This window comes from Canis lupus, chromosome 12, assembly GCF_003254725.2.
Source record: "Canis lupus dingo isolate Sandy chromosome 12, ASM325472v2, whole genome shotgun sequence".
In the NCBI taxonomy this organism is placed as follows: Eukaryota; Metazoa; Chordata; class Mammalia; order Carnivora; family Canidae; genus Canis; species Canis lupus.
In genome coordinates, this window is record NC_064254.1 from 4378700 (window position 1) to 4404392 (window position 25693).

General features: G+C 45.9%; 1 protein-coding gene across 7 annotated transcripts; it reads right to left on the minus strand.

Moving 5' to 3' along the window:
- Positions 1–236: 236 nt before the first annotated feature.
- On the minus strand, positions 237–19888 carry TCP11 (t-complex 11). Of its 7 annotated transcripts, none has more exons than XM_049092053.1 (10): positions 19745–19799; positions 19317–19459; positions 16528–16624; positions 10987–11107; positions 3802–4022; positions 2937–3073; positions 2436–2653; positions 2163–2344; positions 1602–1765; positions 237–670 (listed from the first exon to the last, which is right to left on the minus strand). In XM_049092053.1, the coding sequence occupies exons 2-10, from the start codon at positions 19438–19440 to the stop codon at positions 438–440; spliced, it is 1497 nt and encodes a 498-aa protein (XP_048948010.1). In that variant the 5' UTR covers positions 19441–19459; positions 19745–19799; the 3' UTR covers positions 237–437. The 7 variants fall into 7 exon arrangements, 6 of the variants coding, with proteins under 6 accessions (XP_048948010.1, XP_048948011.1, XP_035553527.1 ...); XM_049092054.1 differs by lacking the exon at positions 19745–19799 and adding an exon at positions 18049–18158 and having other exon boundaries at positions 19317–19422; XR_004804155.2 differs by lacking the exon at positions 19745–19799 and adding an exon at positions 784–1102 and having other exon boundaries at positions 533–670; positions 19317–19513.
- Positions 19889–25693: the final 5805 nt, after the last annotated feature.

The following is a 25693-nucleotide window of genomic DNA, read 5'->3' on the forward strand; positions in this document are numbered from 1 at the left end:
TTCTGGCTTTCAGAGAAGCCCTTATACTCACACTTTGGATACCTCTACAGGCTTCTCAGAGCCCTGAGATAAATGTTTTACCCTTAAGAACACTAGGGCCTGGGTGTCTCAGCTTCTCAGCTCCACATGCCAGAGGGAGTGCCCAGCCCGTGGAGGAAGACTGGGGGTCTTCTGGCTTCTCGGCTAGTCGGGGGCTCAGGGCACAGGGCCCAGACACAGCCACAGCACAGGAGGAGTGGAGGTTTGCCTGGGGTTCAGAAGTTTATTAGTAAGGGAGTTTGGGCCAGCGGGTATTTACACGCTGCTTGCTACAGCCCTGGTGTGCCAGCTGCAGGAGGGAGGAGGGCTTCCTGCTCTGACGGTCACTGGTCAGCCACCCCAGAGAACGATGAGCTTCTCTCCTGGGATCCAGGGGCCAGGGCTTTGAGCTGGTGCATTCAGATGGACTCCACCTCTGTGTCCAGGGCCTGGGCTGGAGGGACGAGGGTTTTTAGGATCTCTGTGTAGTAGGGGCCAAACACTTTCTGATTGTGATGCGTTAGGCTGACAAACTTTTGGCCTAGTTCCGCCAGTTCTGCTTCGATGACAGTGAGGCCTCCAGGGAGGTCTAAGAGAGATCTCTGCACACCGAGGACCAAACAGCATTTGAGAAACAGGTGGATCCGCTGATCTATGAGCAGGATAAGACAGTGAGCAAACAACTTTCAGGAAGCAACACAGCCTCTACACTCCACTCACTCAAGTTCTAAGTTAACCAAGATATTCACTAGCCTACCCACTCACCTGGAGATAAGGAAATTTGTGTTGCTCCAGAAGGGGGATGCTATCTAGCTCCCAAGGACAAAGCAAAGGTCACAGACTAGTGGGCTAGTAAATTCCTGACTAGTCAAAAGATGACTTAAGCTTCCACCAGTAGATCTTGAGTGAGTATCTAACATGAAGGATCTTAGACTGATGCTTTGGATGGCTGAGGTTAAGAGCAAGGTCAGGTTCATGCCGTCCATTCCAACAGGGATGAGTCCTTGCTGCAGGAACATGTCCTCTAGCTGATTCAGCATCAGTTTCTTGTTGCTGGTAGGTGAGGGCTATGTCATGTCTTGGACTAATCAGAAAATGACCCAGAAGGCCAGGGATGACTTAACCAGGTTGGTTGAACAGGATGTCATACCCAGAAGTCATGAATCCTGGGTGCAAACATTCCTTAGAACCAGAATCAGTCTTTAAACTGAAAGAAACAGGGCAGCCCCGGTGGCTCAGCGGTTTAGCACTGCCTTCAGTCCAGGGCATGATCCTGGAGACCCCGGATCGAGTCCCACATCGGGCTCCCTGCATAAAGCCTGCTTCTCCCTCTACCTGTGTCTCTGCCTCTCTCTCTCTCTTTCTCTCTCTCTGTGTGTCTCACTAATAAATAAATAAAATCTTTAAAAAAATAAACTGAAAGAAATATATTTTCAACCCAGCATTTTGAAAAAACTAAAGCCTAAACAAGTGACTTGTCTAGTAATCATGCTTTCTATCATTAAATGGTTCAGTAACTGACTTCCAGGGATGGGATCTACCTCTCCCCAAAACACTCTCACCACTTCCATGGTCACGCTCACCAATGACACTGCGGACACAATTTTCCTTCTTGGCAATGTTCTGGAGCTGTCCTATCAGAGATGCTGTGTTGTCACTGCTCAGAGCAGCAAGGCCCATGTTCTTGAGGCTTTGATGGATTTCCTGAGACACCTGTTCACTCACAGTCTGCAGAGCCTCCTCAGGCCTAGACCATGAAGGAGAGTAAGCTGGGACCCAGCAGATGGCAATGCCACAGACCCAGAGCCACAGAGCCGGGGAAGCTCCATGCCAAAAGCTGGGCCCATTTGAGGGAGACTCTCAGTCATCTCCCTGCCCTCACCCCAGTCCCTGTAAGTAGGTAGGTTCACCCTCCTCACTGCTATGCTCCAGATCCTGACTACTCTCTATATATGATACCATGTTCTACTTCTTAGAAAACAAGATAAATTATAAAATCAACTCTGGGTAAGAGTTTGGTGTCCACTCAATTCTTCAGCCCTGTGGAATTTATTTATATATGTGTATATATACATTTTTAAGACTTTCTTGGACATTTTCCATGGTCATTGGTCCTACTGTCACCAAAAATCCATGCAGCTCACCTGGACTTAAACTCCTCCATCAGGTCTTTGGTTATATGTTTCAGCTTATCCACAAACTGAGGTGAGCCAAACAAAACACTGCCTGAGAAACTACTGGCCACTAGCAGAACTGAGGCCAGGATGGTCAACTGGTGCAACTGAGACTCCAGCTCCTGCAGCCGGGTCCTGTCCATCAGCAGTGTCTGGGGAAGCCAGGAAGGAGAGGCCGTCAGGAGGGGAGAGTCATGAGGGAGTGCCGAGTACACTGTCAGGGGATGCCCTCCACAGGCCTACCTCAGGGAACTCTTCATTTTCCGGGTCCCAGAGAAGGAGGTTCAGGAAACCCTGCGATAGCACCATTGTAGGGCTAAGGGGCTCTGGGCTGCTGACTGCCTCGTTCGGGGAGGAGGAGGCCATACTGGTGGAGTCCAAAGTGTCGGGGCAAGTCGGGAGTGGCATGGTGAGGTCTGCTGCTGCTTGGGTCAGCCACTTGGTGGTGTGATCTAGGAGACCTAGGGTAGGAAGAGGGTGGGCAGGCATCTTCAGCATCCAGTGTTCCTAAAGCTTCAAGACTAACGTTCTTTTCAAGATCTGCTCCTGGTCAATAAATAAATGCTTTGGTTGGGGGGAAGGGGGAGTGGTTTGTCTTAGACCACTCTTCCGTCTCCCCTACCCCAACCCCACCTGAGGAAGAAATTTTCTGTTCCCAAGAGACAGAGTATTCTCTAACATCACAGAAGCCAGATCCAAACAAGATCACATCTTCTCACTTCTGCCCTCAAGTTATTTACATACTTGGCTGTTTATTGAGGAGTTCCTGGAACGTAGCCCGTTCGTGCTGGATGGAATGTTCCTGCAGGTGAGGCTGAAGGCTCTGGATAGTGTAGTTCACCATGTCCATTTTCATCAGCCCCAGAACCTGGAAGATCCCTCTGACATAAAAGAAAATAAAATATACCATGAAAGGAAATCCAGCGAGAGGGAAGTGTCATTAAATCACTGTATTCCAGGGTTAGAAGGGGCTTGAAAATTAGTCCCATCTCCTAAATTTACAAAAGATGGCTCTGTGGACCCGAGGCCCCAGAGTAAGTGATGGCAGAGCAAGGAACAGAGAGGTCTCTGGAACTTGAAGCCTCCAGGCTAGCTCTCTTTCCACAGGATGATTCTATCGTCTTTTTAAAAGGTAGAGTCAGAGAAAGGAAACACACCCGCGTGCTAATTAATCTGTCTGGAAAGAGGGATTATAGGTGATGCTGTATCTGAAGCAATTTCTAGGCCAATCGCTTGTCCCCCCACCCTTCTTCTAATTTTCTGGGTCTTGGTTCCTACAGTTATTAAGTAGGGATAGCCTCCCATCCCTGTCCCCTCATGCTGTATAAACTGCAATGAGAAAATGTGGGGACAGGGTATTTGAATACCTTGGAAGGATCACATACTCTAACGTTTTATGATATGATGTTCTACAGGAGGCCTGACCAACCTAAGGCCATCTTTGGGACAAAAAAAGAAGCTAACAGGTCAGTGAAGAGCAAAGAACAATGCTCAGGTCTTCAGGAGGGAAGAGCCAGCCAAGACAGGGGTTGTAATTGAGTGTCTGGCCCTGCTTTTCCTGGCCCAGGGGCTGAGGCAGGTTTCCAAGGACAGCAGCCAAGTTTCACACCTCAGCAACCGAACAGGGTCCGTAATGTTCTCTAGATTCTGTACTGCTTCGTCTCGAACTGGTGCGCACAGCAAAGTCATCATGTTGAGAATGTACTTAGAGAGATGAGGGACATTCAGGGCTCCATGTTCTGCTTTCTGATTGAGGAGCTCTGTATCCAGTGCTTCTTCAATCTCACTTCTTAGGCGGCTCTGGCGTGGTAACAGCAGTGAGAGCAAGATCTGCCCAAGAAAGAAAGTCAGAGGGAGTTGCACTCTGTGTGGAGCCCCAAACCTTCTCTAACGCACAACCCCTTTAGCCAAGGGCATCAGCCTGTCTCTTAGGAACCGAGAAGCAGGGTCACTAAATTTTCCCGAGAATATTATTTATCTTTGTTGAGAGGCCAATGATAGTTCAGGGCTTTAGGTCAGTACAACCACAGTGCATCATTTTCTAGGCAGAATGAGATGAAGAGATAAGTAAAATCAAGGAATGTGGAAAAAAGAAATGCAAAGTACAACAAATATAAAATACACATATCACATGGTGATGAGGTGCTCTTAATTTTAAAAGGTGGGTTTGCTTTATTATTTATTTGTTTGAGAGAGCAAGTGCTTAGGGGAAGGGGGGCAGAGAGAGAGAGTGAGTGAGAATCTCAAGCAGACTTTGCAGAGTGTGGGGCTTGACATGGGGCTTGATCTTATGACCTGAGATCATAACTTGAGCTGAAAGCAAGAGTCACACGCCTACCTGACTGAGCCACCCACATGCCCCAAAGCAGGCATTTTTAAAGATTATTTTACTTCAAATGGCAAGGATGAAATAGGCCAAGGACCAGTTAAGAGGCATTGGAAATAGCCTTTTAACTCCAAAACATAAGCTCCCTGTGAAGAGAGACTCTCTTATTCATTTCTGTGCCTCAGTAACACCATGCCGGGGGATGCAGTGGTGTGGTCCAGTTACCAGTTGTTTTTAATTGAATGGACTACTGTGTGGTCAGAGCAGGATTCCCAGCTGTTTCACTTCATCTTAAATACAAGTTTCTCTGCACTATTTAAAATGGTGCAGCTCACCGGTTAGCAGTCGAAGGCCCTCTGTGCCAACTCTACCCTCCTTCAGGGCCTACGCAATGGTAACAGAGCCAAGCCCTTCATCTGTTTTTCCCTTGCTGGCTGGCATGAGGTTAAGTTTTGTTAATAGAGGGTGCTAAAGAGAAACTGCCCAAGGGAGAGGTCCCCCTGCCTGGGCTCTGGTGAGCTCCTCTGTGGCACCACCTATGCTGCTGCAGCTTTGCTTCACTCAGAAGCAAAGTGTGGGTTCCTTCTCCTGATCGGACCCTGACTGATACAAAATCGTATCGTACCACGGGTGAGGCCTGACTCAAAGGCCATATATCCACTGGCTCTGATGAGCATGAGTAGCACGAGTAGCAAGTACCTTAGATGCCTTAGGGAAATGTGCAAATTACAGGATGGCAGATAATCCCCACAAAATGTCAGCAGCCTCTCACCTCAGTGAAGGTGCCAGAGCTTCAGTGGTCTGCACCTTGTCAAGCTATCCCCCTCCAAGCTGAGTCAACTTGCTGTACCTCAGACCACCTACCATGAAAGAAGAGGCACAATACTTGTAGGCCTTTCTGGGTTTTTGAGGCAACATAGGCCACCTTTGAGTTTACTCCTGCAGAACTCATTTAGAGTCACTCAAAAGGTTTCCAGTTTCAAGTGGGAACCAGAGCAAAAGTAGGCTCTGCCATTTGGGCTTTATAATCCAGCAGGTTCAATGATACTTACAGTGTCTGCGGCAAGTAAGGTTGCTGTAATACAGCCTCTGGCAGGTTCCAAAGAGAGCATCACAACAAGACCTTTAGGAATTTAGAGCAAATCTATGCCTTTTTCTGCCAATCATGGTTTGCCTTTTGAGAAATAGTTTCTGGCTTGCTCCTGGGCTTCTGTAGAAGTAAACACCTCACATACGACATGGGTGGCCACGTGGCCTGAGCTTTCCATGAGGAACTATGTGTTGTCCAGCCTACCTAACCATAAGATTAGGCCCGGCCCACAGCAATCTATTACCAGATGAAATGGCCCAAAGGTGACCAAGCATATACTGGAATAGGACAGATCTACAGAACAGAAGAACAGAATAGGAAGCCCAGAAATAAAACCTGGAGATATGGTCAAATGTTTTTAAACAATGCCAAGACCATTCAATGGAAAAAGGACAGTATCTTCAACAAATGGTGAATAAACTGGGTAGTTATCCATGCAAAAGAATGAAGTCGGGTGGGTCAGCTGCGAGTTGGCTTCAACTCAGGTTGTGATCTCTGGGTCATGAGATCAAGCCTAGCATTGGGCTCTGTGCTAAGCATGGAGTCTGCTTAAGACTTTTCCCCTCTTCCTCCTTCTGCCCCTTCCCTACTCTCTAAAATAAGTAAATTAATATTTTTTTAAAAGTTGAAGTTGGGGGATCCCTGGGTGGTTCAGCGGTTTAGACCTGCCTGGAGGTGCCAGGGCGAGATCCTGGAGACCCGGGATCGAGTCCCACATTGGGCTCCCTGCGTGGAGCCTGCTTCTCCCTCTCTGTGTCTCTGCCCCTCTCTGTGTCTTTCATGAATGAATTAATAAATAAAATCTTAAAAAAAAGTTGAAGTTGGACCCTTATCTAACATCTTATTTTAAAAAATAGCTCAAAATGGGGGATCCCTGGGTGGTGCAGTGGTTTGGCCCCTGCCTTTGGCCCAGGGCACGATCCTGGAGACCCGGGATGGAATCCCACGTCAGGCTCCCGGTGCAAAAGTCTGCTTCTCCTCTGCCTGTGTCTCTGCCTCTCTCTCTCTCTCTCTCTCTGTGACTATCATAAATAAATAAAAATTTAAAAAAAAAAAAAGCTCAAAATGGATCAAAGATCTAAACAGAGGAGCTAAAATTCTAAAACTCTTCAAAGAAAATAAAGGGATAAATCTTCATAATCCTGGATCTGGTAAGACAGGACACCAAAGGCAGAAGGAACAGGCTGGATCAACTGGGCTTCATCAGAAATAAAACTTTTGTGCCCAAGAAACTATCAAGAGAGTGAAAAGACTACCCACAGAATGGGAGAATATATTTGCAAATCACTTACCTAACAAGGGGCTACTTTCCTTGAATAGAATATATAAAGAACTCTTACAACTCAACAAAAGACAAACAACCTCATTTAAAAATGGACAAGGCGGGGGGGGGGGGGGGGGGGGGATTCCTGGGTGGCTCAGTGGTTTAGCACTGCCTTTGGCTCAGGGCATAATCCTGGAGACCTGGATCGAGTCCCACATTGGGCTCCCTGTGTGGAGCCTGCTTCTCCCTCTCTGTGTCTCTGCCTCTCTCTGTGTCTCTCATGAATAAATAAATAAAATCTTAAAAAAAAAAAAAAAAAAAAAAAAAAGGTTGACAAAGGGCTTGAGTCAACCTTTCTCCAAAGATGGCAGACCTTGGGCAATAAGCACAGGGAAAGATGCTCAACACCATTAACCACCCATCAGGGAAGTGCAGACCTAAACCACAGTGAGATTCCACTTCATAGCCACTAAGATGGCTATAATGATAAGAGAAAAAAAGCATTGGGGAAAACGTGGGAAAAACTGGAACCCTTATACCTTGCTGGCAGGAATGTAAAGCGGCGCAGCCACTGTAGTTTCTCAAATTCAGCAATGGCACCCCTTGGTATATACCCAAAAGAGCAGAAAACAGGCGTTCAAACAAAAACTTGCACACAAATATTCATAGCAGTATTACTCACAATAGCAAAAATGTGAAAACGACACAAACATCCATCAACAGATAAATGGGTAAACAAAACACAGAATATCTCCATACAATGGAATTTTATGGGGTCATAAAGAGGAATGAAATTCTGACCCATGCTGACAACAGGGATGAACCTTGAAAACATTATACTAAAGTGAAATCTGCCATATACAAAAGGACAAATATCATACAATTCCCCTTATAGGAGGTACCTAGGGTAGTCAAGCACACAGACACAAAAGTATAATGGAGGATACCAGACTCCGGAGGAAGAAGAGAATGAAGAGTTACTGTTAATGGGTACAGTTTCTGCTTGGGAAGAGAAGAACGTTCTGGAAATGGATAGTATGATGGTCACAAAACATTGTGAATGTACTTAATGCCACTGAATTTTAACACTGAGAAATAATTAAAATGGTGGGGTGTCTGGCTAGCTCAATTGGTAGAGCCTAAAGCTCTTGATCTCAGGGTCATGAGTTCAATCCCCACGTTGGTCACGGAGCCTACTTTAAAAAGAAAATAATAATTAAAACGGTAAAAATTTTATGTATGTTTACAATTTAAAAAATCCTAAAAAACACAAATGACTAAGCCATTCCCCAGGAAGGATGAGCCAGCCACCTAGTGGCAGATGACTTCTTTGGACCTTCTACCACTATGGAGGCAGCAGTCACTCTCACTGTAACAGATATATATTTTGGATATGGATTTGTCTTCTCTCTCTGCAATGCTTCTATCAGCACCAACATCTGTGTACTTACAGACTGCCTGATCCACCGTCTCGGCATGCCCCATACCATTGCCCCTGATCACAGAGCACTTTATAACACAGGAAATACAGCAATGGGTTCATACCCCTTGAATCAACAGGCCTTAACTGAAAAGTGGAATGGCTTATTGAAGACTCTATTACAGCATGAGTTGAGGGACAATATCTTGAAAAGAAGAGGTTCTATCTTATAAGATGCAATATATTCTTTGAATCAAAGGCCATTCCATGGTACAGTTTCCCAAAGCCAGAAAACAGGGTCCTAGGAATCTAGGGGTGGAAAGAGGACTGGTTCCTTTTACTATTATACTTAATAACCTCTCTGCAGAATTTTTGTTGCCCATCTTGCCAACTTTAGGCTTTGCTGATTTGGGAGGAATGCTTGCACTGGTCCCAGTGAATTAGAAGATGAGACTGCATATGTTCATTCTGTGCTCCTTATACCACTGAACCAATATGGTGAAAAAGGGATTATTCTACAGGTGAGAGTAAATGATCCTGAGTATGGGGACACCTGGGTGGCTTGGCGGTTGGGTTTCTGCCTTTGGCTCAGGGCTCCCGGGATCAAGTCTCACATTGGGCTCCCTGCATGGAGCTCTGCTTCTCCCTCTGCCTGTGTCTCTGCTTCTCTCTCTGTGTCTCTCATGAATAAGTCAATAAAATCTTTTTAAAAAAACATGATCCTGAGTATGAAGGAGAAACCAGGTTGATGCTACACAATGAAGGCAAGATGATTCTCTTAGGTTTCTTTCAGTGCTTTCACATCCAGTAACAAAAGTTAATGGAAAACCACAGCAAACAAACAACAGCAAAATGCTTAAGGACTCAGACTCTTTGGCAGTGAAGGTTTGGGTCACTTCACCATATAAAGACATCCAACCCAGCTAAGGCTTGGGCTGAGGGCAAGGGAAATATGGAATAAAAAGTAGAAGGAAGCCATGGATATCCACCATAGACTTGTGACCAATTACAGAAATGATGACTACAAGTTTTCTCTTTGCCTGTCACAGGCACAGGTTTATCTGTACACGTTAACCACTTTCTTCTCTCCTCCTCTTCCCACTATTATTTTACAGATTGGTTGTTGTAAGCTAACTGTACAATTTAGACTTTAAGTAACAGAATATTTGGTGGCACTCTGAATTTGATAACAAAAGACACAGCAACTGTTGGGACCGTGAGTCTCCTCATTTTCTGGAAAGAATGAAAATGAGGAAATGTCTGGAAAGACAACTGCATCTTAGCAGGCAGAAATAGAGATCTTTTCATAAACTGAAATGCGTGTGGACAGGTGCATACAGAAGCTGAGCAGCCAGCAGAGGGGAATGTGACAGTTATCAACTGTCTCTCAATTCCAAATTCATCATTCATGTCTCTGCTCTGAGAAAATGAAGCCCTTGCAATATCTTTTCTTTACCAGGTGGCACAATGGTTAAGTTTAATCTGTAGAGGGCACTAGTAGTTTTCTGGGCTGTATAACAAATTACTATAAACGGAGAGGTTAAAAAATAAATAAAATAATAAAATAATAAAATAAAATAAAATTAAATTAAATTAAATTAAATTAAATTAAAATAAAATAAAATAAAATAAAATAAATAAAATAAAATAATAAACAGGTTTACCACAGCACATACATTTATCTCACAATTTCTGTGGGGCAGGAGCCCAGGCATGGTTTAACTTGGCCCTCTGTCCCGCATCCCGCAAGGTGTTGTCAAGGTGTTGGCTGAGGTACATTCTCACTGGGAAGCTTGACTGGGTAGGACTCTGCTACCAAGCTCATTCAAATGGCACAGTTCGTTACAGCAGACTTGCTGGATGGATGCTGCTGTCAGATCCTACAGGCCGTGCATTTCCCTGCCCCATGACCCTCTCCAGAGGCAGTTCACTATACACCCATCCACTTCTTCAAGGCCAGCAAGAGAGTTTCTCCAGTCGGCTAAGACAGAGTCTCACCTAGCGAAATGTATTTCTAGGAGCAGCATCTCAGCACCCTTGCATATTGGTTAGAGGCAAATTATAGATCTCATCCACACTCAAGGAGAGCGGACTATATACAAAGGTGTGGATCACTGGGGGGTCACCCTAGGGTGTGCCCACCACATACTACAAAGACATTGGAAGAGGCAAGAGCTTCTCTTCACGGTTCTGCAATACTCACTTCGCGTTCTGCAAAATGGGTGTGTGGCTTTGCCTGTGGCTGGCTCCTGCAGCCTGAGCACCTTCACCAGTGTGTTCAGCTCCTGCAGGGCAAGTGGCTACTTGTCCAGTGCCAGGCTCCGCCTGCACAGGCAGCTGTCCCAGCACCAGATCCTGCAGCGCAGGATGGGCAGAAGCAACACACCCACACCCTCCCAAACACTGCTGTGAGTGTTCTATCGCAGCCCTAGGGGTAGGGTGTATCTTCCTCCTCTCTGATATTTTAGCACACTTTAGAGTTTTCTTTGCTTTTTATTAGCTCAAAGCTCTTGTTTCTTTGATTCCATGTTATAATCATTTTTATGTTGAAACTACTGTGTGATTTCTGTCTACTGATGAGACTCTGACTGAGTCCTGGACTGTGTTCAGGTTGGATCTGTTAGCCACTGCCACCCAATGACCTTGGGGATGTGTAGGAAATTTACATCTACAGATGGAAGATCGGTCACTCACCTCTTTAATTTCTTTCAGAAGTTCAAGAGCACAGCTGAAGTCTGGGGGAGTAGCTGACAATTGCTCTTTGAGATGGTTCCAAAAGGCATTGTGCATGGTCTCCTTGACCTTATCTTCCAAACTGTAAAGAGGGTTAAATGAGCAAATTACTTTCTCTAAAAACTGTTATAAGGTCATTCTCTCCCAAGACCCAAATAAACATATTTGATATGACAAAGACAATCACACTGACAGGAAAAGGCCAGGAACTATGTTTGGGCCGCAGCAAAGTTGAACAAGCTGGGGTCAGACCTGGATGCCAAGCACATTAGTGAAAGCTCTCAAGAGGGCTTCTCATGATTCCAAGCAGCCCTCCCTCTGCAGCAGGAAGAACCCTCAAGAGAGGTCAAGCCAGCTTTAGTACCGACTTTGCAACTAGGCTAGATAATACATGACTTAGTTTCCATTTATGCATACATACAGCAAGAAACTAAAGGATCTTTTATTCTCTTATAGTCCTAAAATCTGGAAAAGGATTCTCCTTCCTTGCTAATACTGAAATATCCACAGGTACTTCCAAATCAGCAGGTCTAAAACTCAATTCAGTATCTTCCCCTTCCAAACCTGTCCCTCCTGTATTCCCAATCGTAGTGGCACTACCAGGTAGCCAGTGATGGAGGCCAGAAAGATGTTATCTCTTCTCCTTTAAAAAAAAAAATAGTGATGCCTGGGTGGCTCAGGCAGTTGAGCATCTGCCTTAAGCTCAGGGGGTGATCCCGGGTCCTGAGATCGAGTCCTGCATCGGGTTCCCTGCAGGGAGCTTGCTTCTCCCTCTGTGTCTCTGCTCTCTCTCTGTGTCTCTCATGAACAAATAAAATCTTTAAATAAAATAAAAAATAGAAGCAAAAGGCAATTCAATTTAGACAGGATAGGCTCTTCAGCATGTGGTGCTAGAACAAGTGGATCTCCATAAACAAACAAAAAAAATGTATCTTATAGCTTCCACAGATAGATCCCAGACCTACATGTAAAATGTAGATGACAACACAGGAGAAAAGTAGGTGACCTTGGGTTTGGCAGTGACGTTTTAAATACAACAACAAGGGACGCCTGGGTGGCTCAGCGATTGAGCGCCGCCTTCAGCCCAGGGCCTGATCCTGGAGACCTGGGATGGAGTCCCACATCAGGCTCCCTGCATGGAGCCTGCTTCTCCCTCTGCCTGTGTCTCTGCCTCTCTCTCTCTGTCTTTCATGAATAAATAAATAAGATCTTTAAAAAAAAAAAAAAAAAAGACCCAATATCCAAAATACTGAGTCTTAAGACTCAGCAAGAAGAAAACAACTCAATTTTTAAAATGGGGAAAGCTCTGAACAGACACTTCACCAAAGTCATCATACAGATGGCAAATAAGCATATGAAAGATGTTCAACATCTTGTCATCAGGGAACTGCAAGTTAAAATAACAATGACATACCCATATAAGCCTATGAGACTGCCCCGATCAAAATACTGACACCACCAAAATGCTGGTGAGGATATGGAGCAATTCTAGGAACTCTAACTCATTGCTGGGGGAAATGCAAAATGGTACAGCCACTCTGGAAGACAGTTTGGCAGTTTCGTTTCTTTTCTTTTTTTAAAAGATTTATTCATTCATTCATTCATTCATTCATTCATGAGAGACACAGACAGGCAGAGACACAGGCAGAGGAAGAAGCAGGCTCCATGCAGGGAGCCCAATGCAGGACTCAATCCTAGATCCCGGGATCACGACCTGAGCCTAAGACAGGTGCCCAACCGCTGCGCCACCCAGGCATCCCAGTTTGGCAGTTTCTTAGAAAATTAAACATACTCTTGTCATATGGTCTAGCAATTGTCCTTTGTATTTGAGCAAATGAGGTGAAAACTTATATCCACCCAAAAACTTGCACAGGGAGGTTTAGACCAGTTTTATTCATAATTTCCAAAACTTGGAAGCCACCAAGATGTCATCCTGTAGGTGAGTGGTAAATAAACTGTGGTATATCTGGATAATGGGATATTATTCAGCATTAAAAAGAAATGAACCATCAAGCCCCAAAAAGACACAGAAGAATCTTAAATGCATACTGCTAAATGAAAGAAGCCAACCTGAAAAGGCTACATACTGTAAGATTCTAATTATAGGACATTCTGGGAATCAATGGAAACAGTAAAAAGATCAGTGGTTGCTGAGGAATCATGGGGCAGGAAGAAAAAGGTGTACAGGAGATTTTTAGGACAGTGAAATCACTGCTTTGGATACAAAAATGATGAATACATAACATTATACATTTGTAAAAAAAACCCACAAAATATACAAAAAACGAACTCTAATGTACACTATGGACTTGAGTTAATAATAACATATTAATACTAGGATCACCAACTATGATAAATGACTTACTGCAAGACGTAAACAATGAGGGAATCTGTGTGCTGCAGAGGGAGGGGTGTGTGGGAACTCTGTACTTTCTGATTTTTCTGTAAAACAAAACTACTTTTAAAAATGTGTCTGGTGGGTGGGGGATTGGGGTAATTGGGTGACAAGCACTTGAGGAAATGAGCATTGGGTATTATATGCTCAACTGATGAATCACTAAACTCTACCTCTGAAACTAATAATACACTATATGTTAACTAAATTGAAAATATGTTAATAGAAAATTTAAAAACTAAACATTTAATGTGTTTTTTTTTAATTTTTATTTATTTATGATAGTCACACAGAGAGAGAGAGAGAGAGAGAGGCAGAGACATAGGCAGAGGGAGAAGCAGGCTCCATGCACCGGGAGCCTGATGTGGGATTCGATCTCGGGTCTCCAGGATCGCGCCCTGGGCCAAAGGCAGGCGCCAAACCGCTGCGCCACCCAGGGATCCCCATTTAATGTGTATTAATTTAAAAAAAGAAATGACAAGAATTTTCCTCTCAAAGTTTATTAAAATGTTTCTTGTCTACAGGTGAGAGTTGTAAGAAGAAAAAGAAGCATTTGAAAAGTACAAGTCTGTACCTAGTCATTGCCAAGTAGCTACTGGTTTTCTTGAATTAAACATCCCCCTTAAAAAAAAATACAGCAGTAACACATGCTCCTTGTGAAAGAAACAAAAAACAAGCAATATGAGGATGAATAAAACAAAAAGTCAAAGTTCCTCTCCCAATACACCACTTTCACTCATCAGAGGTAACCAACTATAATCTGCCCAATGATCTAAAGTGTACTAGACTTGTTCTCAACTCTTCTCTTCATCCTGTCTATCCAATCCATCTCCAAGTTTCATAAATCGTGCTTCTTAAGTGCCTCCGGAATCCATCCCTTCCTTCCATGATCTCTTACCTGGACTACTGCCATAGTCCATTCACTGGTCCCCCTGCTTTCAGTCTTGTCCCTTTTCAATCGGTTCTCCACCAATTCATTCTAAAACCAAGGACTTCTAAAGTGTGATTCTCATCAGGATGCCACGCTCATTTAAAGTCCTCACCATAGCAAAAACCACTTACAGGACCCTTCTGGATACTGCTCTGCCTCCCACTCTGGTTTATCTCCTCCTATCTCACATTTCATGCTCAGCCACACCAAGGTACCTGTAAAAAACATACCATATTCTTGCCTCTGACATAGCTTCCTCTACCAGGAGCATTCTTTCTCATGTTGACCATCTGGACAGCATCTATTCCTCCTCTAAAATCAACTCAAGTCTTCATAAGCAACTCAGGTCTTCCTCTCTAGGCAGATCTTCTCTGACCCTCCTTAAGCAATTGAGCACTCTCATGAGACTCTATAGACACAACTATGAGTGAACTGATCATTTTTTTTTCTGTTATTCAACTGTCCCCCTACAAAAGCTTCCTGACAGCGGTGACAGTCCCTTATCTATCTATAGCTATATCTCTATCTATCCCCAGCACCCAGCATTTTGCCCGCCACATAAGTGCTCAATATATGCCTGATGAGTGAATGCTCAAATGTGGGATTTCCCTTTGTAGTGTGCAATTGTCACTAGCACTGTCCTTTGCACAAAGGAGAGCCAATTGCCAAAAATGAGTCAAACTCTATTTCAACCTCTTTCTTGATCTAAATTCTGTATTACCTTATGTGAAAACACAGCTCTGACTAGTACTATTTACTCTGTTCATTCCTCCCTCTCTCATCACCTCTACCTGCCCCCCCAACTCCCTCATTAGCACCCCTTTAGCAGACCTTCACTCCCGGTTTTAGTTTTGCTCTTCTCTCCTGCCGTCAACAACATACCTAAGCAGTGACAGAGACGTTAGGGGATGTGGGTTTAGGTGAAAACCTGGTCCCACAGAAGCTGTGCTTGGTATGGACAACCTGCTGGCAGCAGGCAAGGGCATGGAGAGGAGGGGAATGAAGTGTGGTAGAGAACAGCACTTAGTAACTGCTGCCAGATAACAAAGGCATTCAAGGAAGCCGAATGATCACGAGCTGCCCTCATGTAGCTACTGGTGGGAAATTAGAACTGTTTTTAAAACCTGACACTGAATTTACCCATTCAACCACCAATAAACCAGCACAGCCATTGAATTCATACTTCCTAAATGGTTCTTATTTGTGACACCTTCCATATAACTAAGAACCAAAGCAAAGCTTGATGGAGGTGGGAGAGCATTATTTATCAACAGAGTTCTGATCCTGATTCATAAATTAAACTGACTTATGAAGTCGGAAAGAAAAGAAATGAAAACACTACTATTCGAACATTCACATTTTATCTGTGCCTGCTTCATCTATGGTCACTTAAAAGAGTAACTGGAGGGAACTATGAGGCAGGCAGCCAACAGGATAATCCCAAAGATCTAGGATTCCTGGTATTCACGCTGGTGTATAGTCTCATCTCTGGGAGTTGTGGGCTGGGTTTAGCATCTACCTTCTGGCAAACAGAATGTAGCCAAGGTGATGGGATGTCACTTCTGAGATGAGGCAACAAAAATACTGTGGGTTCTGTCTTGGGCACCATCTCCTCACATCCTTATTCTCTCACTCACTCTGAGTGTGGCAAGGAGCTGAGGAGGCTCTGGCCAACACTCAACACGTTGACTGCAGCCTCGTGGGGAACCGAGAGCCAGAGGCACACCGTTAAGCCATGCCCATATCTCTGACCCACAGAAACCGTGAAATAATGAACACCATTTCAGCCACTAAGTTTTGGGATAACTTGATGGCCACAATAGCTAGCTACTCAGGCTACTTCCTCCACATCTATCAGAGAAGATCTGAAATCCATCAGACTGATGTTTTATTATTAATGGGGGCTGCAAAGTGAACATTCCAATAATAATCACTTTGGCTTATTCACTCATTAAATAACATTTGCTTCTTGACCCTCTAATACTAAAAACTATTATTTTTTAAGTTGTTGAGATCTTTTAAGTTTTATAGTCAAACATCATATCCCCCCCCCCCCCCCCCCCCCCGGTTTTCTTGACTATTATTAAATAAAAATGCTTCGAGTCTGGTCAAAAGCCATTATTGCTAAATAGTTATGCCGGGATGAATAAAATGGGAAAATCAGAAGAGCCGGTACCTGCTTGGAGGCGAAACCTTTTCTTCCATGTGCAAACCACGATTCTTTCCAACCTTGTTGCTCAGCTTAGAAACATCATCAACCGTGTCTATCAGACCTGGGACAGAAAGAACTTTGGGTGAACACCTGAAACTAATGTTAACATCAATTTTACCTCCATTAAAAAAAAGAAAAAGAACTTACAGTGGACACAAGTCATTCTGAATTTCTATTTTATTCAGAGATTCCCTCTGAGTAGGCCCCAAATTTAGATTCATCAAACTGATCTTATACAAACTCATTCAACTGTTCTAGTCATTTATATTTTCTGAACTTTGGGCCTAGAGTACTCCAGCACATAGTAGCCAGCAGTCCTTGGCCTGGATGCATAGTAGTGCTGTGTGGTGGTAAGGGAAGACAGAGCATCTCTTTTACAAATAACAAAAACTAATTACAAGCTTTTCTCTTGAAAAGTAAAATAATAATTAAGGCATCAAAGAAACAATAATTTGTGAGTTGCAAAAATAAGCATTTCTCTAGGGTTATTCTGATTCTACTTTCCTCGTCCTGCCTCTGATGAAAGCTAAATTCTCCATACAGATGGGACTGAACAGCACCAGTGTCACTTGGTCTCAGAAAACAGTTCCAGGTGTTGGAATTTCACAGGCTACTAACATTTCCAAAAAGATTCTGAGCAACCGACAACTTGCCAACTTTGGACAGTGAGACAAGCACATAAGCAAATAAAAAAATCCACTCTACCATCATTTCATAAAAGAAGAACTTAACTGCCCAAAAAAACAAACCCCCCCCCACACACACACACAAACAGAAAGGGACTGTTGTCAGAATAAAGAGTAGTCCTTTACATTGAATCAATTTAGCTTTAGGAAAAACTCATTACAGCATCTTTATTTCCTTTCACTAAATATTGCTAAGAATTTTGTCACAAACCAGCACTAGCATTTGGGAACCACTGCCTTAAGTTCTTAGTAAAGACCCAGCTGAGGGCATTCTCATGTAATAGGCAGAACATAGTTATAAGGACCACGTGGTATGTGGAACAAAGCTGCACAGAGTAAATTGTATTTTCTCATTCTCTTTCAGTAGCGCTTCATAATTTGTCCACAGAAGAGTATCTGGTTCCGAGATGTGGAAGGGATATAGATGAAGTAAGATGCACCATGGAGTTGATCATTGTTGAAGCTGGGTAATGAGTAAACATGGTTCCTCACGCTAGTCTACTTTTGTAAATGTTTAAATTGTCCATAAGTAAGAAGATTTAAAAAAGGAAAAAGCGTTATTGTTGAAAAGAGGTTACATGAGAATGCCTTTATTCTTAGGAGATACATGATCACATTTTTGAAGCCATGACTCCAACTTTCAGTAAGAAAGGAAAATTATACATATATGTAGAGAGAGAGTGCAATGTCACAGAATGTTAACAATGTGGGCATTCACTGATTAGTTTACTTTTCAACAAAGTTGAATATTTTGAAATTAAAATAAAAATTTATGGGTAAAAAGTGATTGAAAATTTACCAAAAAGCCACTGAGCCCTTGCTTAGGTAAAAATAAAGATGAACTGAGCCTCAAGTGGACAGTTGAAGTTCCCTTTGTTTTTGAAGCCTCTTGGAAGCCTTTGGTTTCAGCTAAAATGGCAAAACACAGTCAAATATGTAAAGAGACAATCCATTACTTCATTAATCAGAAATAAAAGAAAATCTTCCACGGGAAACTGAGATATAGCAGCTTATTGAAGGACTGAAGGAAAAATTATCCACAGAAACAGTTTCCAACTATAAGTCAAAGTCCAGAGCCTCCTTTGACAAGATGGTTTGGCCGCTCACAAGAACGGTACTATTCAACTCTATAAAAATTCAGGGAAGGGGAGGGACCAAAGAGAAATGAGAGGTAAAATACAACTAAAGTAGATTTCTAAAATCCATATCCCAAGAACAAAGAAATTTTCAACACGATATATAGTAACTGAACCAAGTCAACCTCACCTACAAAATTTCAAATTCCTTTTTATTTAAAGGGGGAATTTCGTTACTCATTTTAGGGCTGTTTTGCCTATGGATTCATTTAAACAGCCGCTTAAGAACTTAAGTCGTTTACACCGTATTTACCAAAAAATTGGCTTTCACCCTACAATAGGTTCATTCACATCTAAATAAATCCTCAGGCACCCGATGTGCCACTTTGGGGCCATTTTGTTAGCCAGCAGCGACCCCATGCGGCTACAGGAGAAACCGGTGTCCTTCAACCTCGTAGCCCCGGGACCTTGAACTACTTTCTGCCGTTTCAATCTTCAAGAGGTCAACTCTGCCTGTGGAGAGAGGCCTTCGGACTGAGGCCTGTTTACGTTCGCGAGAGGCACTGCTGTAAGAGGGATGCCGGAGTCCCGGGGAGGGCAGACCTACGGAAGCATGGAAGAGACCTGGGACCCGAAGGAACGCTGAAATACTAGAGCCCGGGGCAGTCGTTTGCGAGTCCATGAAGCGCCCAGCGATTCCCATCAGGGATCACCGGGGGTCTCTAAAAACCCTCAAGTTCCACCTGCAAACTCAAACGACAAGGATGGCTGCGAACGCACTGGGCCCCAGACCCCGTCCGACTCAAGTAAGGCCGCCTGGGTCACTGCTCCCCGCGGGCCGAGCGGGAGGCCGGAGCCGTGAGCAGACGCCCGGCGGGGGCAGCGGAGGCGGGCGGGGCCGAGGGCGAACCCCGGGCCCGAGGCCCCTCCCCTCCGCCCGGCCGCACCCCTGGCGCCCTGGAGCGGCGGCGGGCGGGCGCGCGGGACCTACAGGCGGGGGCGTCCTCCACGCCGCTCGCGCCGTCCCGGGTCGGGGCGGAGGTCTCGGGCCTGCAGGACCTGCACTCGGCGTCGCCCGGGTCCGTCAGGGGCATTCTGTCCTCGACGTCCGGCATGTTGCGGATGGAATCTGGACTGGGGAGAAAGGACGCGCCGTGGGCGTCGGGGAAGGGGGCTCTCCACCTGCCGCCGCGGGTGCGGAGCCCCGCCCGGCGCGCCCGGCCTGGCCACGCGGCGGGAGCAGGCGGGCGGCTCCGGGGCCGCTCGGGGGCCAGCGGGACAGGGGAGCCGGGCGGCGGGGTGCGGGGGCCCGAGGGGCGGCGCGGGGGGCGGCCCTCCTGGCCCGGGACCCCCGGCTCGAGCCCGCTGCGGCTCCGGCGGCAGGGGGAGCCCTCGGCGCTCCGGCCCCGCGCCGCTCACCTCCTCCCGGGCCACCGGCCGCCGGCTCTGGGTAGGCGTGGCGGCTGCGCGGCCTGGAGGCCCGGACCGTACCACCCGCGGCGCGGCGGCGGGGGGCGGGCGGCCGCGAGGGGCCGCGAGGGGCCGCGCGGCGACGCGGAGGCCCCGGGCCGACCCCGCGCGCACCCCCGCCGCCGCGCCGGGCCGCCGGGTGGCACAGTCGGGGCTTGGGGAACAAAGCGCCGCCCGTCTCCCGGGCAACCGGCGGGGTCACGTGGCCGCCCCGCGCTCCGCCGCGCGCCCGGGGGCTGGGACCCGGGCGGCCGGGCTCAGGCTGGGTGTCGCGTAGCCCCTGAGGCCCGGGGTGCCGTGGGCTCCGCGGCCGGGCCCTGCCTGGTATCTCGGGGCCGCCGCGAGAAAGATCACCTGCAACCACTCAGGGAGGGGAGAGGCCGCGGCTCAGCTAACCCGAGAAACGAGCGCACCCGGGAGGGTCGTTTCTTTCCAGCAAGGCCCCGCTACCTGGCGCTCGGCAGGCGCGGAAACCCAGCCCCGGCCGGTCCCGGTTGGTGGCGGCGGGGCGGCAGCGTGGGCTCGTCCACTGGACTCCTGGGCTGGGCTCACCTGGACCTGCAGGCTGGCCCCCCGGACTCCGGGCTCCGTCCCGGGCCTGTCTCGGTCCCGAGTCGGCTGTTGCCCCTGGAGTGACTTAGGACCCCTGTCCCCTCCAACGATCACTGTACTTCGGGGGGTGGGGGACGAAAAGAAGTGTCCGCTGTACTCTCCTATCCCTTTTTATTAACGGACTTGATTTCTTACAACAAAAGCTTGCTTTAAAAAAATAAAATAGGGCAGCCCCGGTGCCTTAGCGGTTTAGCCCCGCCTTCAGCCTGGGCCATGATCCTGGAGACCAAATCGAGTCCCACGTCGGGCTCCCTGCATGGAGCCTGCTTCTCCCTCTGCCTGTGTCTCTGCCTCTCTGTGTGTATGTGTCTCTAATAAAAAAATAAAATCTTTTAAAAAAATGAATAAAATAGAGCGACTGAGTGGCTCAGTGATTAAACATTCTGCCTTCAGCCCAGGGCGTGATCCCAGAGTCCCAGGATCGAGTCCCGAGTCGGGCTCCTTGCATGAAGCCTGCTTCTCCCTCTGCCTGTGTCTCTGCCTCTCTGTGTGTCTCTCATGAATAAATAAGCTAAAACATAAGATGAAATCATTGCCTGTATCAAGTTCTTATTATAACCTTTGCCTTGTTAGTGTGCAATGTGGATTTTTCTTGCACAACATACGCGTTTTGAGGGAGAGGATCATGAAGAGGCCCAAGAACACTTTTTTTCCTTCCTGCCTGCCTGCCTGCCTTCCTCTCTATGCCTAACATGAGGTCTGAACTCATAACCCCAGAGATCAAGAGTTGCGTGCTCTACTAACTGAACCAGCCGCGGGTCCCTGAACACACATTTCTGCATAAGAAAGTCCGCTCTAGGATCCCTGGGTGGCTCAGCAGTTTAGCGCCTGCCTTCAGCTCAGGTTGTGATCCTGGAGTCCTGGGATCGAGTCCTGCTTCTGGCTCCCTGCACGGAGCCTGCTTCTCCCTCTGCCTGGGTCTCTGCCTCTCTCTGTGTCTTATGAATAAATAAATAAAATATTTTTTTTTAAAAGTCCACTCTGAGGTCAAAGAAGATATGAGGGGAACGGCCTAGTAAATTACCGTTCAGCTGAAGGGTTCTTAATCCTGTACATGTTAAACCTGCCCCTTACCCCCTCCTCAACCTTTCCTGGTATTTCCCGCAGAGATGTTAACTGTGAAGCAAGCAGGCAGGTCTTCACCGCAAACTCAGAAGGGAGGGGAATTGTCTGAGTTCACCAAAGAATTCAATGAAAATATGATTTTTCATTATTACATAGGAGTTATTTTGGCTGGGTCTCCTCAAAACAAAACAAAACAAAACAAAACAAAAAACAGATCTCTGTTTGGGCGTTTTATTCTGGGAGAAAGTTTCCAGAATAACACCAGTTCATTTGCCCACAAAAATGGCATTGCCATAAAGCTTTTCTTGCTGATGTCTGAAATTACCTCCAGCAGTTCATTGATATACATTACACAGCCTCCTTAAGTGCCCTCTTAATACCCGAATGCTCTGGAAGGGGCAGTGGGAAGAAAAGCAGTGTGGGAGCATGTGGGGGTGGGTGGGGGTAGGGACTGAAGCCAGAAAGGGAGTAAAGGATGGGGGTAGGAGAGAAAGCCAGAGCTAGAGTTTTCCCAGGGTCAACCTGGGGACAGCAGTTCATGGTCTTTATCACTAATAGTTATCAGAACCAACTAGGCAAAGTTAAAAGTTGAGGGGAATAGAAAGATGATGTGAGAGATATGCCCTCCTTCTCTTTGGGGTCTTAGTTAATAATAACTGATTTTTGTTTAATGATTTACAAAACACTCTTACATTGCAAATCCATATGCTCTGCACACAATCCTACCCAGTTGGGTGGGCAAGGTGGGTGTTACTTTGCACCTTGTAATAGATGAGCAAACTGGCAACCAGAGAGATTTCAGGAAGTAACCAAAAGTCACATGGCAAGCAAGGTCTTGACTCTCAATTACATGTTTTTTTTCTTAATTCACCCTACCTCCCTGACTCTAGCTGAGAAGCTGTATAAACAAGAAAATATAACTAACGTGAAATGGTATGTTCAGGACCAGAGCTGGGGGTACAGACGTGAAATAATCGCAGAGGTCAGAGAAAGGGTGAGAGATCTTCTAGATGTTTGGAGCAGTTCGAACCCAGCCTGTAGCCAGGATACTAAGCAAGATTATGTAACCAATTTGGGTTTTGGAAATGGGTTCTTTGTTCAGCCTGGTTCCCTCTCAACCTCAGGACTCTCTTTGAACTCTCCTAATGGATGAAATTGGATTTTCCACCCATGACCACTATTTATCAGGAATGCCCTTCCTGAGTGACTTTGCACCTTTACTTCACACTCTGATAGTGTGCACATCTCAAAAGACCTATAAGACAATTTTCTCTCACATTGCAGTGTGCCAAAGCTGTCCAACTCCAGGTTCTTCTTTTATATTAAAATATCATATGACTTTTATCTTCCATTCACAATATATCCATATTCATCTCGATATTTTCGCTCCTCAAATCTTTGAGTAGAATTCTTGTTCCAGAAGGAAGGGTTTCCTTCTCGCTGGCACACCTCCATATACCCGTATGGGTTCATACATCCCAGGTTGAGAAGCCATCTAAAGAAATCTCAGGCCTGTAGCTAGAATGTCCCTGCTTCTCAGCCACTTCCTCACATATGTGAGCTTTATTTTTTTTTTAAGATTTTATTTATTTATTCATGAGAGGCAGAGAGAGAGAGAGGCAGAAACATAGGCTGAGGGAGAAGCAGGCTCCATGCAGGGAGCCCGACGTGGGACTCGATCCTGGGACTCCAGGAGCACACCCTGGCTGAAGGCAGACGCTCAACCACCCAGGTGTACCTCATATGTGAGCTTTAACCCATGCTCAACAGTATGCTGTGTTTTCATTTACTAAATACTATCCTGGGTGTGCTACCACACTAAAGCAATTATACAGAGAGTTGGTCCTACCCTCAAAGACACTCTGAAAGAAGGGTGGATCGAGACAAAAATGTAAGAAAAATAGTACTGGATGACTGTAAGAGGCACAGAACCTCAGAATTTCAGAGGAATCCTGAATATGGATCCGCTAGCTTCCTAAAACAGAACAAAATAACGGAAATAAAAAAAAAAAAAACACCTAGTTTTACAAAGTATCTTAGGCTTGGTGAGGTTAAATGACTTGACTAAGGTCATCCCCAGTTTATGGAAAAGTTCAGGACTAGAACCCATATCACAGGCTGTGTGCTTTCTGACATATAGGGCTCAGCAAGAGTAAAAACTAATACTGTAAATAAATATTCACATTTCCTAACGAAAAATGTAAATGACAGGCCACGGAACGGAAAAAGTAAGAGACGGAATTACATAGAGGCCAAGCCTGCAAGTTCAGTAGACTACACTGGAAGATAAACAGTCAACTAAAGCAGGGACTCGTAAATACAGGGTGGGACATTTAAATGAAACCATTTGGAGTCATGTAAACCGGGACTGACTTCATTATAGCCTCCCTTATGGTACAGAACCGCACGTCAAAACTATTGACTTTAGTCTTTTGATAAATGTGTTTTCTTCATAGAACCCAAGAGGAATGTGAGAAAGGTTTCGGTAATCTGAGGGCAGTCTGGACATAGCCCTTTGAAGCTCAAAGTGAAGTGTGATGGATGGGGAAGCCATTACAAATGTTTTAAGGAAAGAGGACAAAGAAAATTCTGGAGCCGCATTAAACATCCTACTTCGTTAGCCACATCATTTCACCATACCAGCAAGACCCAAGAGGCCCTTGCTCCTTCCTGCCTCAGGGTCTTTGCACACGCTATCCCTTCCCTCTGGGATCCTTCCCCTTCCTCTACCCCCTCATACCTCACTGACTCCCTCTCATTCTTCAGCTCCAGCTTACCAGGCCTGACTTCCTCAGAGAAACTTCTATGAACCTCATGAGCTTCTCTCAACACCCCCTACGTTGCATTCATAGCCTTCACTGCAGTTTGTAATTATGTGTTTGTTGGCATGATTGCCTTTGTTCAGTGCTGAACTCCGCCACGAGACTGTAAGCTGTCTGAGAGTAGGGACCCTGTGCACTCCATTTACCGCTTTGCCTGGAACAGGGGAGATGGCCAATCCCGACCGGTAGCACCAACAGGCAGGCGCAAACAGGGGCACGGCAGGGTGGCGGGGCCACCTAGCATGAGCCCCTGCTCCCCCACACGCTGGAGAAGTCAGGCAAACTGTGTCTCTCTGGACCCAGTTTCAGTTACCAGCATGTCTTTCTTTTTATGTCACAGACACATTTCCTCTCTTTCCATCTCTCTGCCCTTGAATCTTTGAAACCCTCAGACAACTTCTGAGAGAAAAGGAAGGGTGTTTAGGGTCCTGTGACAGGGAGGTTCCCCCAACTTGGACCGGAAGGTGGCAGTAGAGGGCAGTGGCACCCTGGGAGTAACTTCCAGAAGGAGGCTCCTGGTTTGAGAGAGGGACTCTCTCTCTCTCTCTCTCTAGAGCAAGCCAGGGTCAGCAGCAGCCCAAAGCCACAAAAACTGACTTTAAAAGTCCTCCTAAGAGCTACGTCTTTCGACTCCCCAAAACAATCCTGCCTTGTGCCCCAGGACACGGCGCAGAGTTACACACTTAAAGCAGTTTCCACAGAACCGCATTCAGTTGGTTTTAAACTCTGGGGAAAGCTGGCAGCCTCTTTGTGGGTTTTTTAAAAAAACTAGTTAGAGGGACAATTAAACCTTTATGGGTCCCAGAATGTACCTATGCAGACGTAAATAAGGATCATTCTTCATCACCACAGAGAATCCACTTTCTGGCAATAGATATGTTTTCCTACCTTCACAGGACAGAGTTGAGCTCCCACCTGAGAGCCTTTATGATGAGGGCAGGTGATGGGGGGTCAGCCCGGGCAGAGGTAGAACTTTGTTCTCAAAATGGACACATCACAGACCTTGGGCTTAGCTGGTCTTAAATAAATCACAAACTCCCAAAGCCTTCCCAGAAAGCTGCCCAGATTTGAGGCCAAGAAAACTCGTCTTGCTACCCACCCCCCCCTTGTGTTACTTTGGGCCAAAATGGTCCATTTGTCAAAGAGTCCTGACTCCTTTATTCCCACCCTTACAACACAATACAATGCATTCACGTATTTACAGTGCAGTGTCCTTGAATGGTCGGATGGCTTTTTTTTTTTTAATCCAATAATATCATTAAATGCACCAGGGAGCTAACTTTTTAAAGGAACCTTTGAGTAAACTCTTTTGTTAAGTGAATCAGTCTTTTGTAAGGCAAATCATCAGCCACCAATTTGTTTTCCAAATCAGAGATTTCACATAGGAGATTTTCTTAAA

Coding starts and splice junctions, on each gene's coding strand:
- TCP11 (XM_049092053.1), bottom strand. CDS start 19,440: ATGCCGGACGTCGAGGACAGAATGCCCCTGACGGACCCGGGCGACGCC. Junction 4,023..10,986: donor TTCTGAAAGAAATTAAAGAG/GTGAGTGACCGA, acceptor TTTCTTGGGCAG/ATCTTGCTCTCACTGCTGTT. Junction 2,345..2,435: donor AAAATGAAGAGTTCCCTGAG/GTAGGCCTGTGG, acceptor TGGCTTCCCCAG/ACACTGCTGATGGACAGGAC.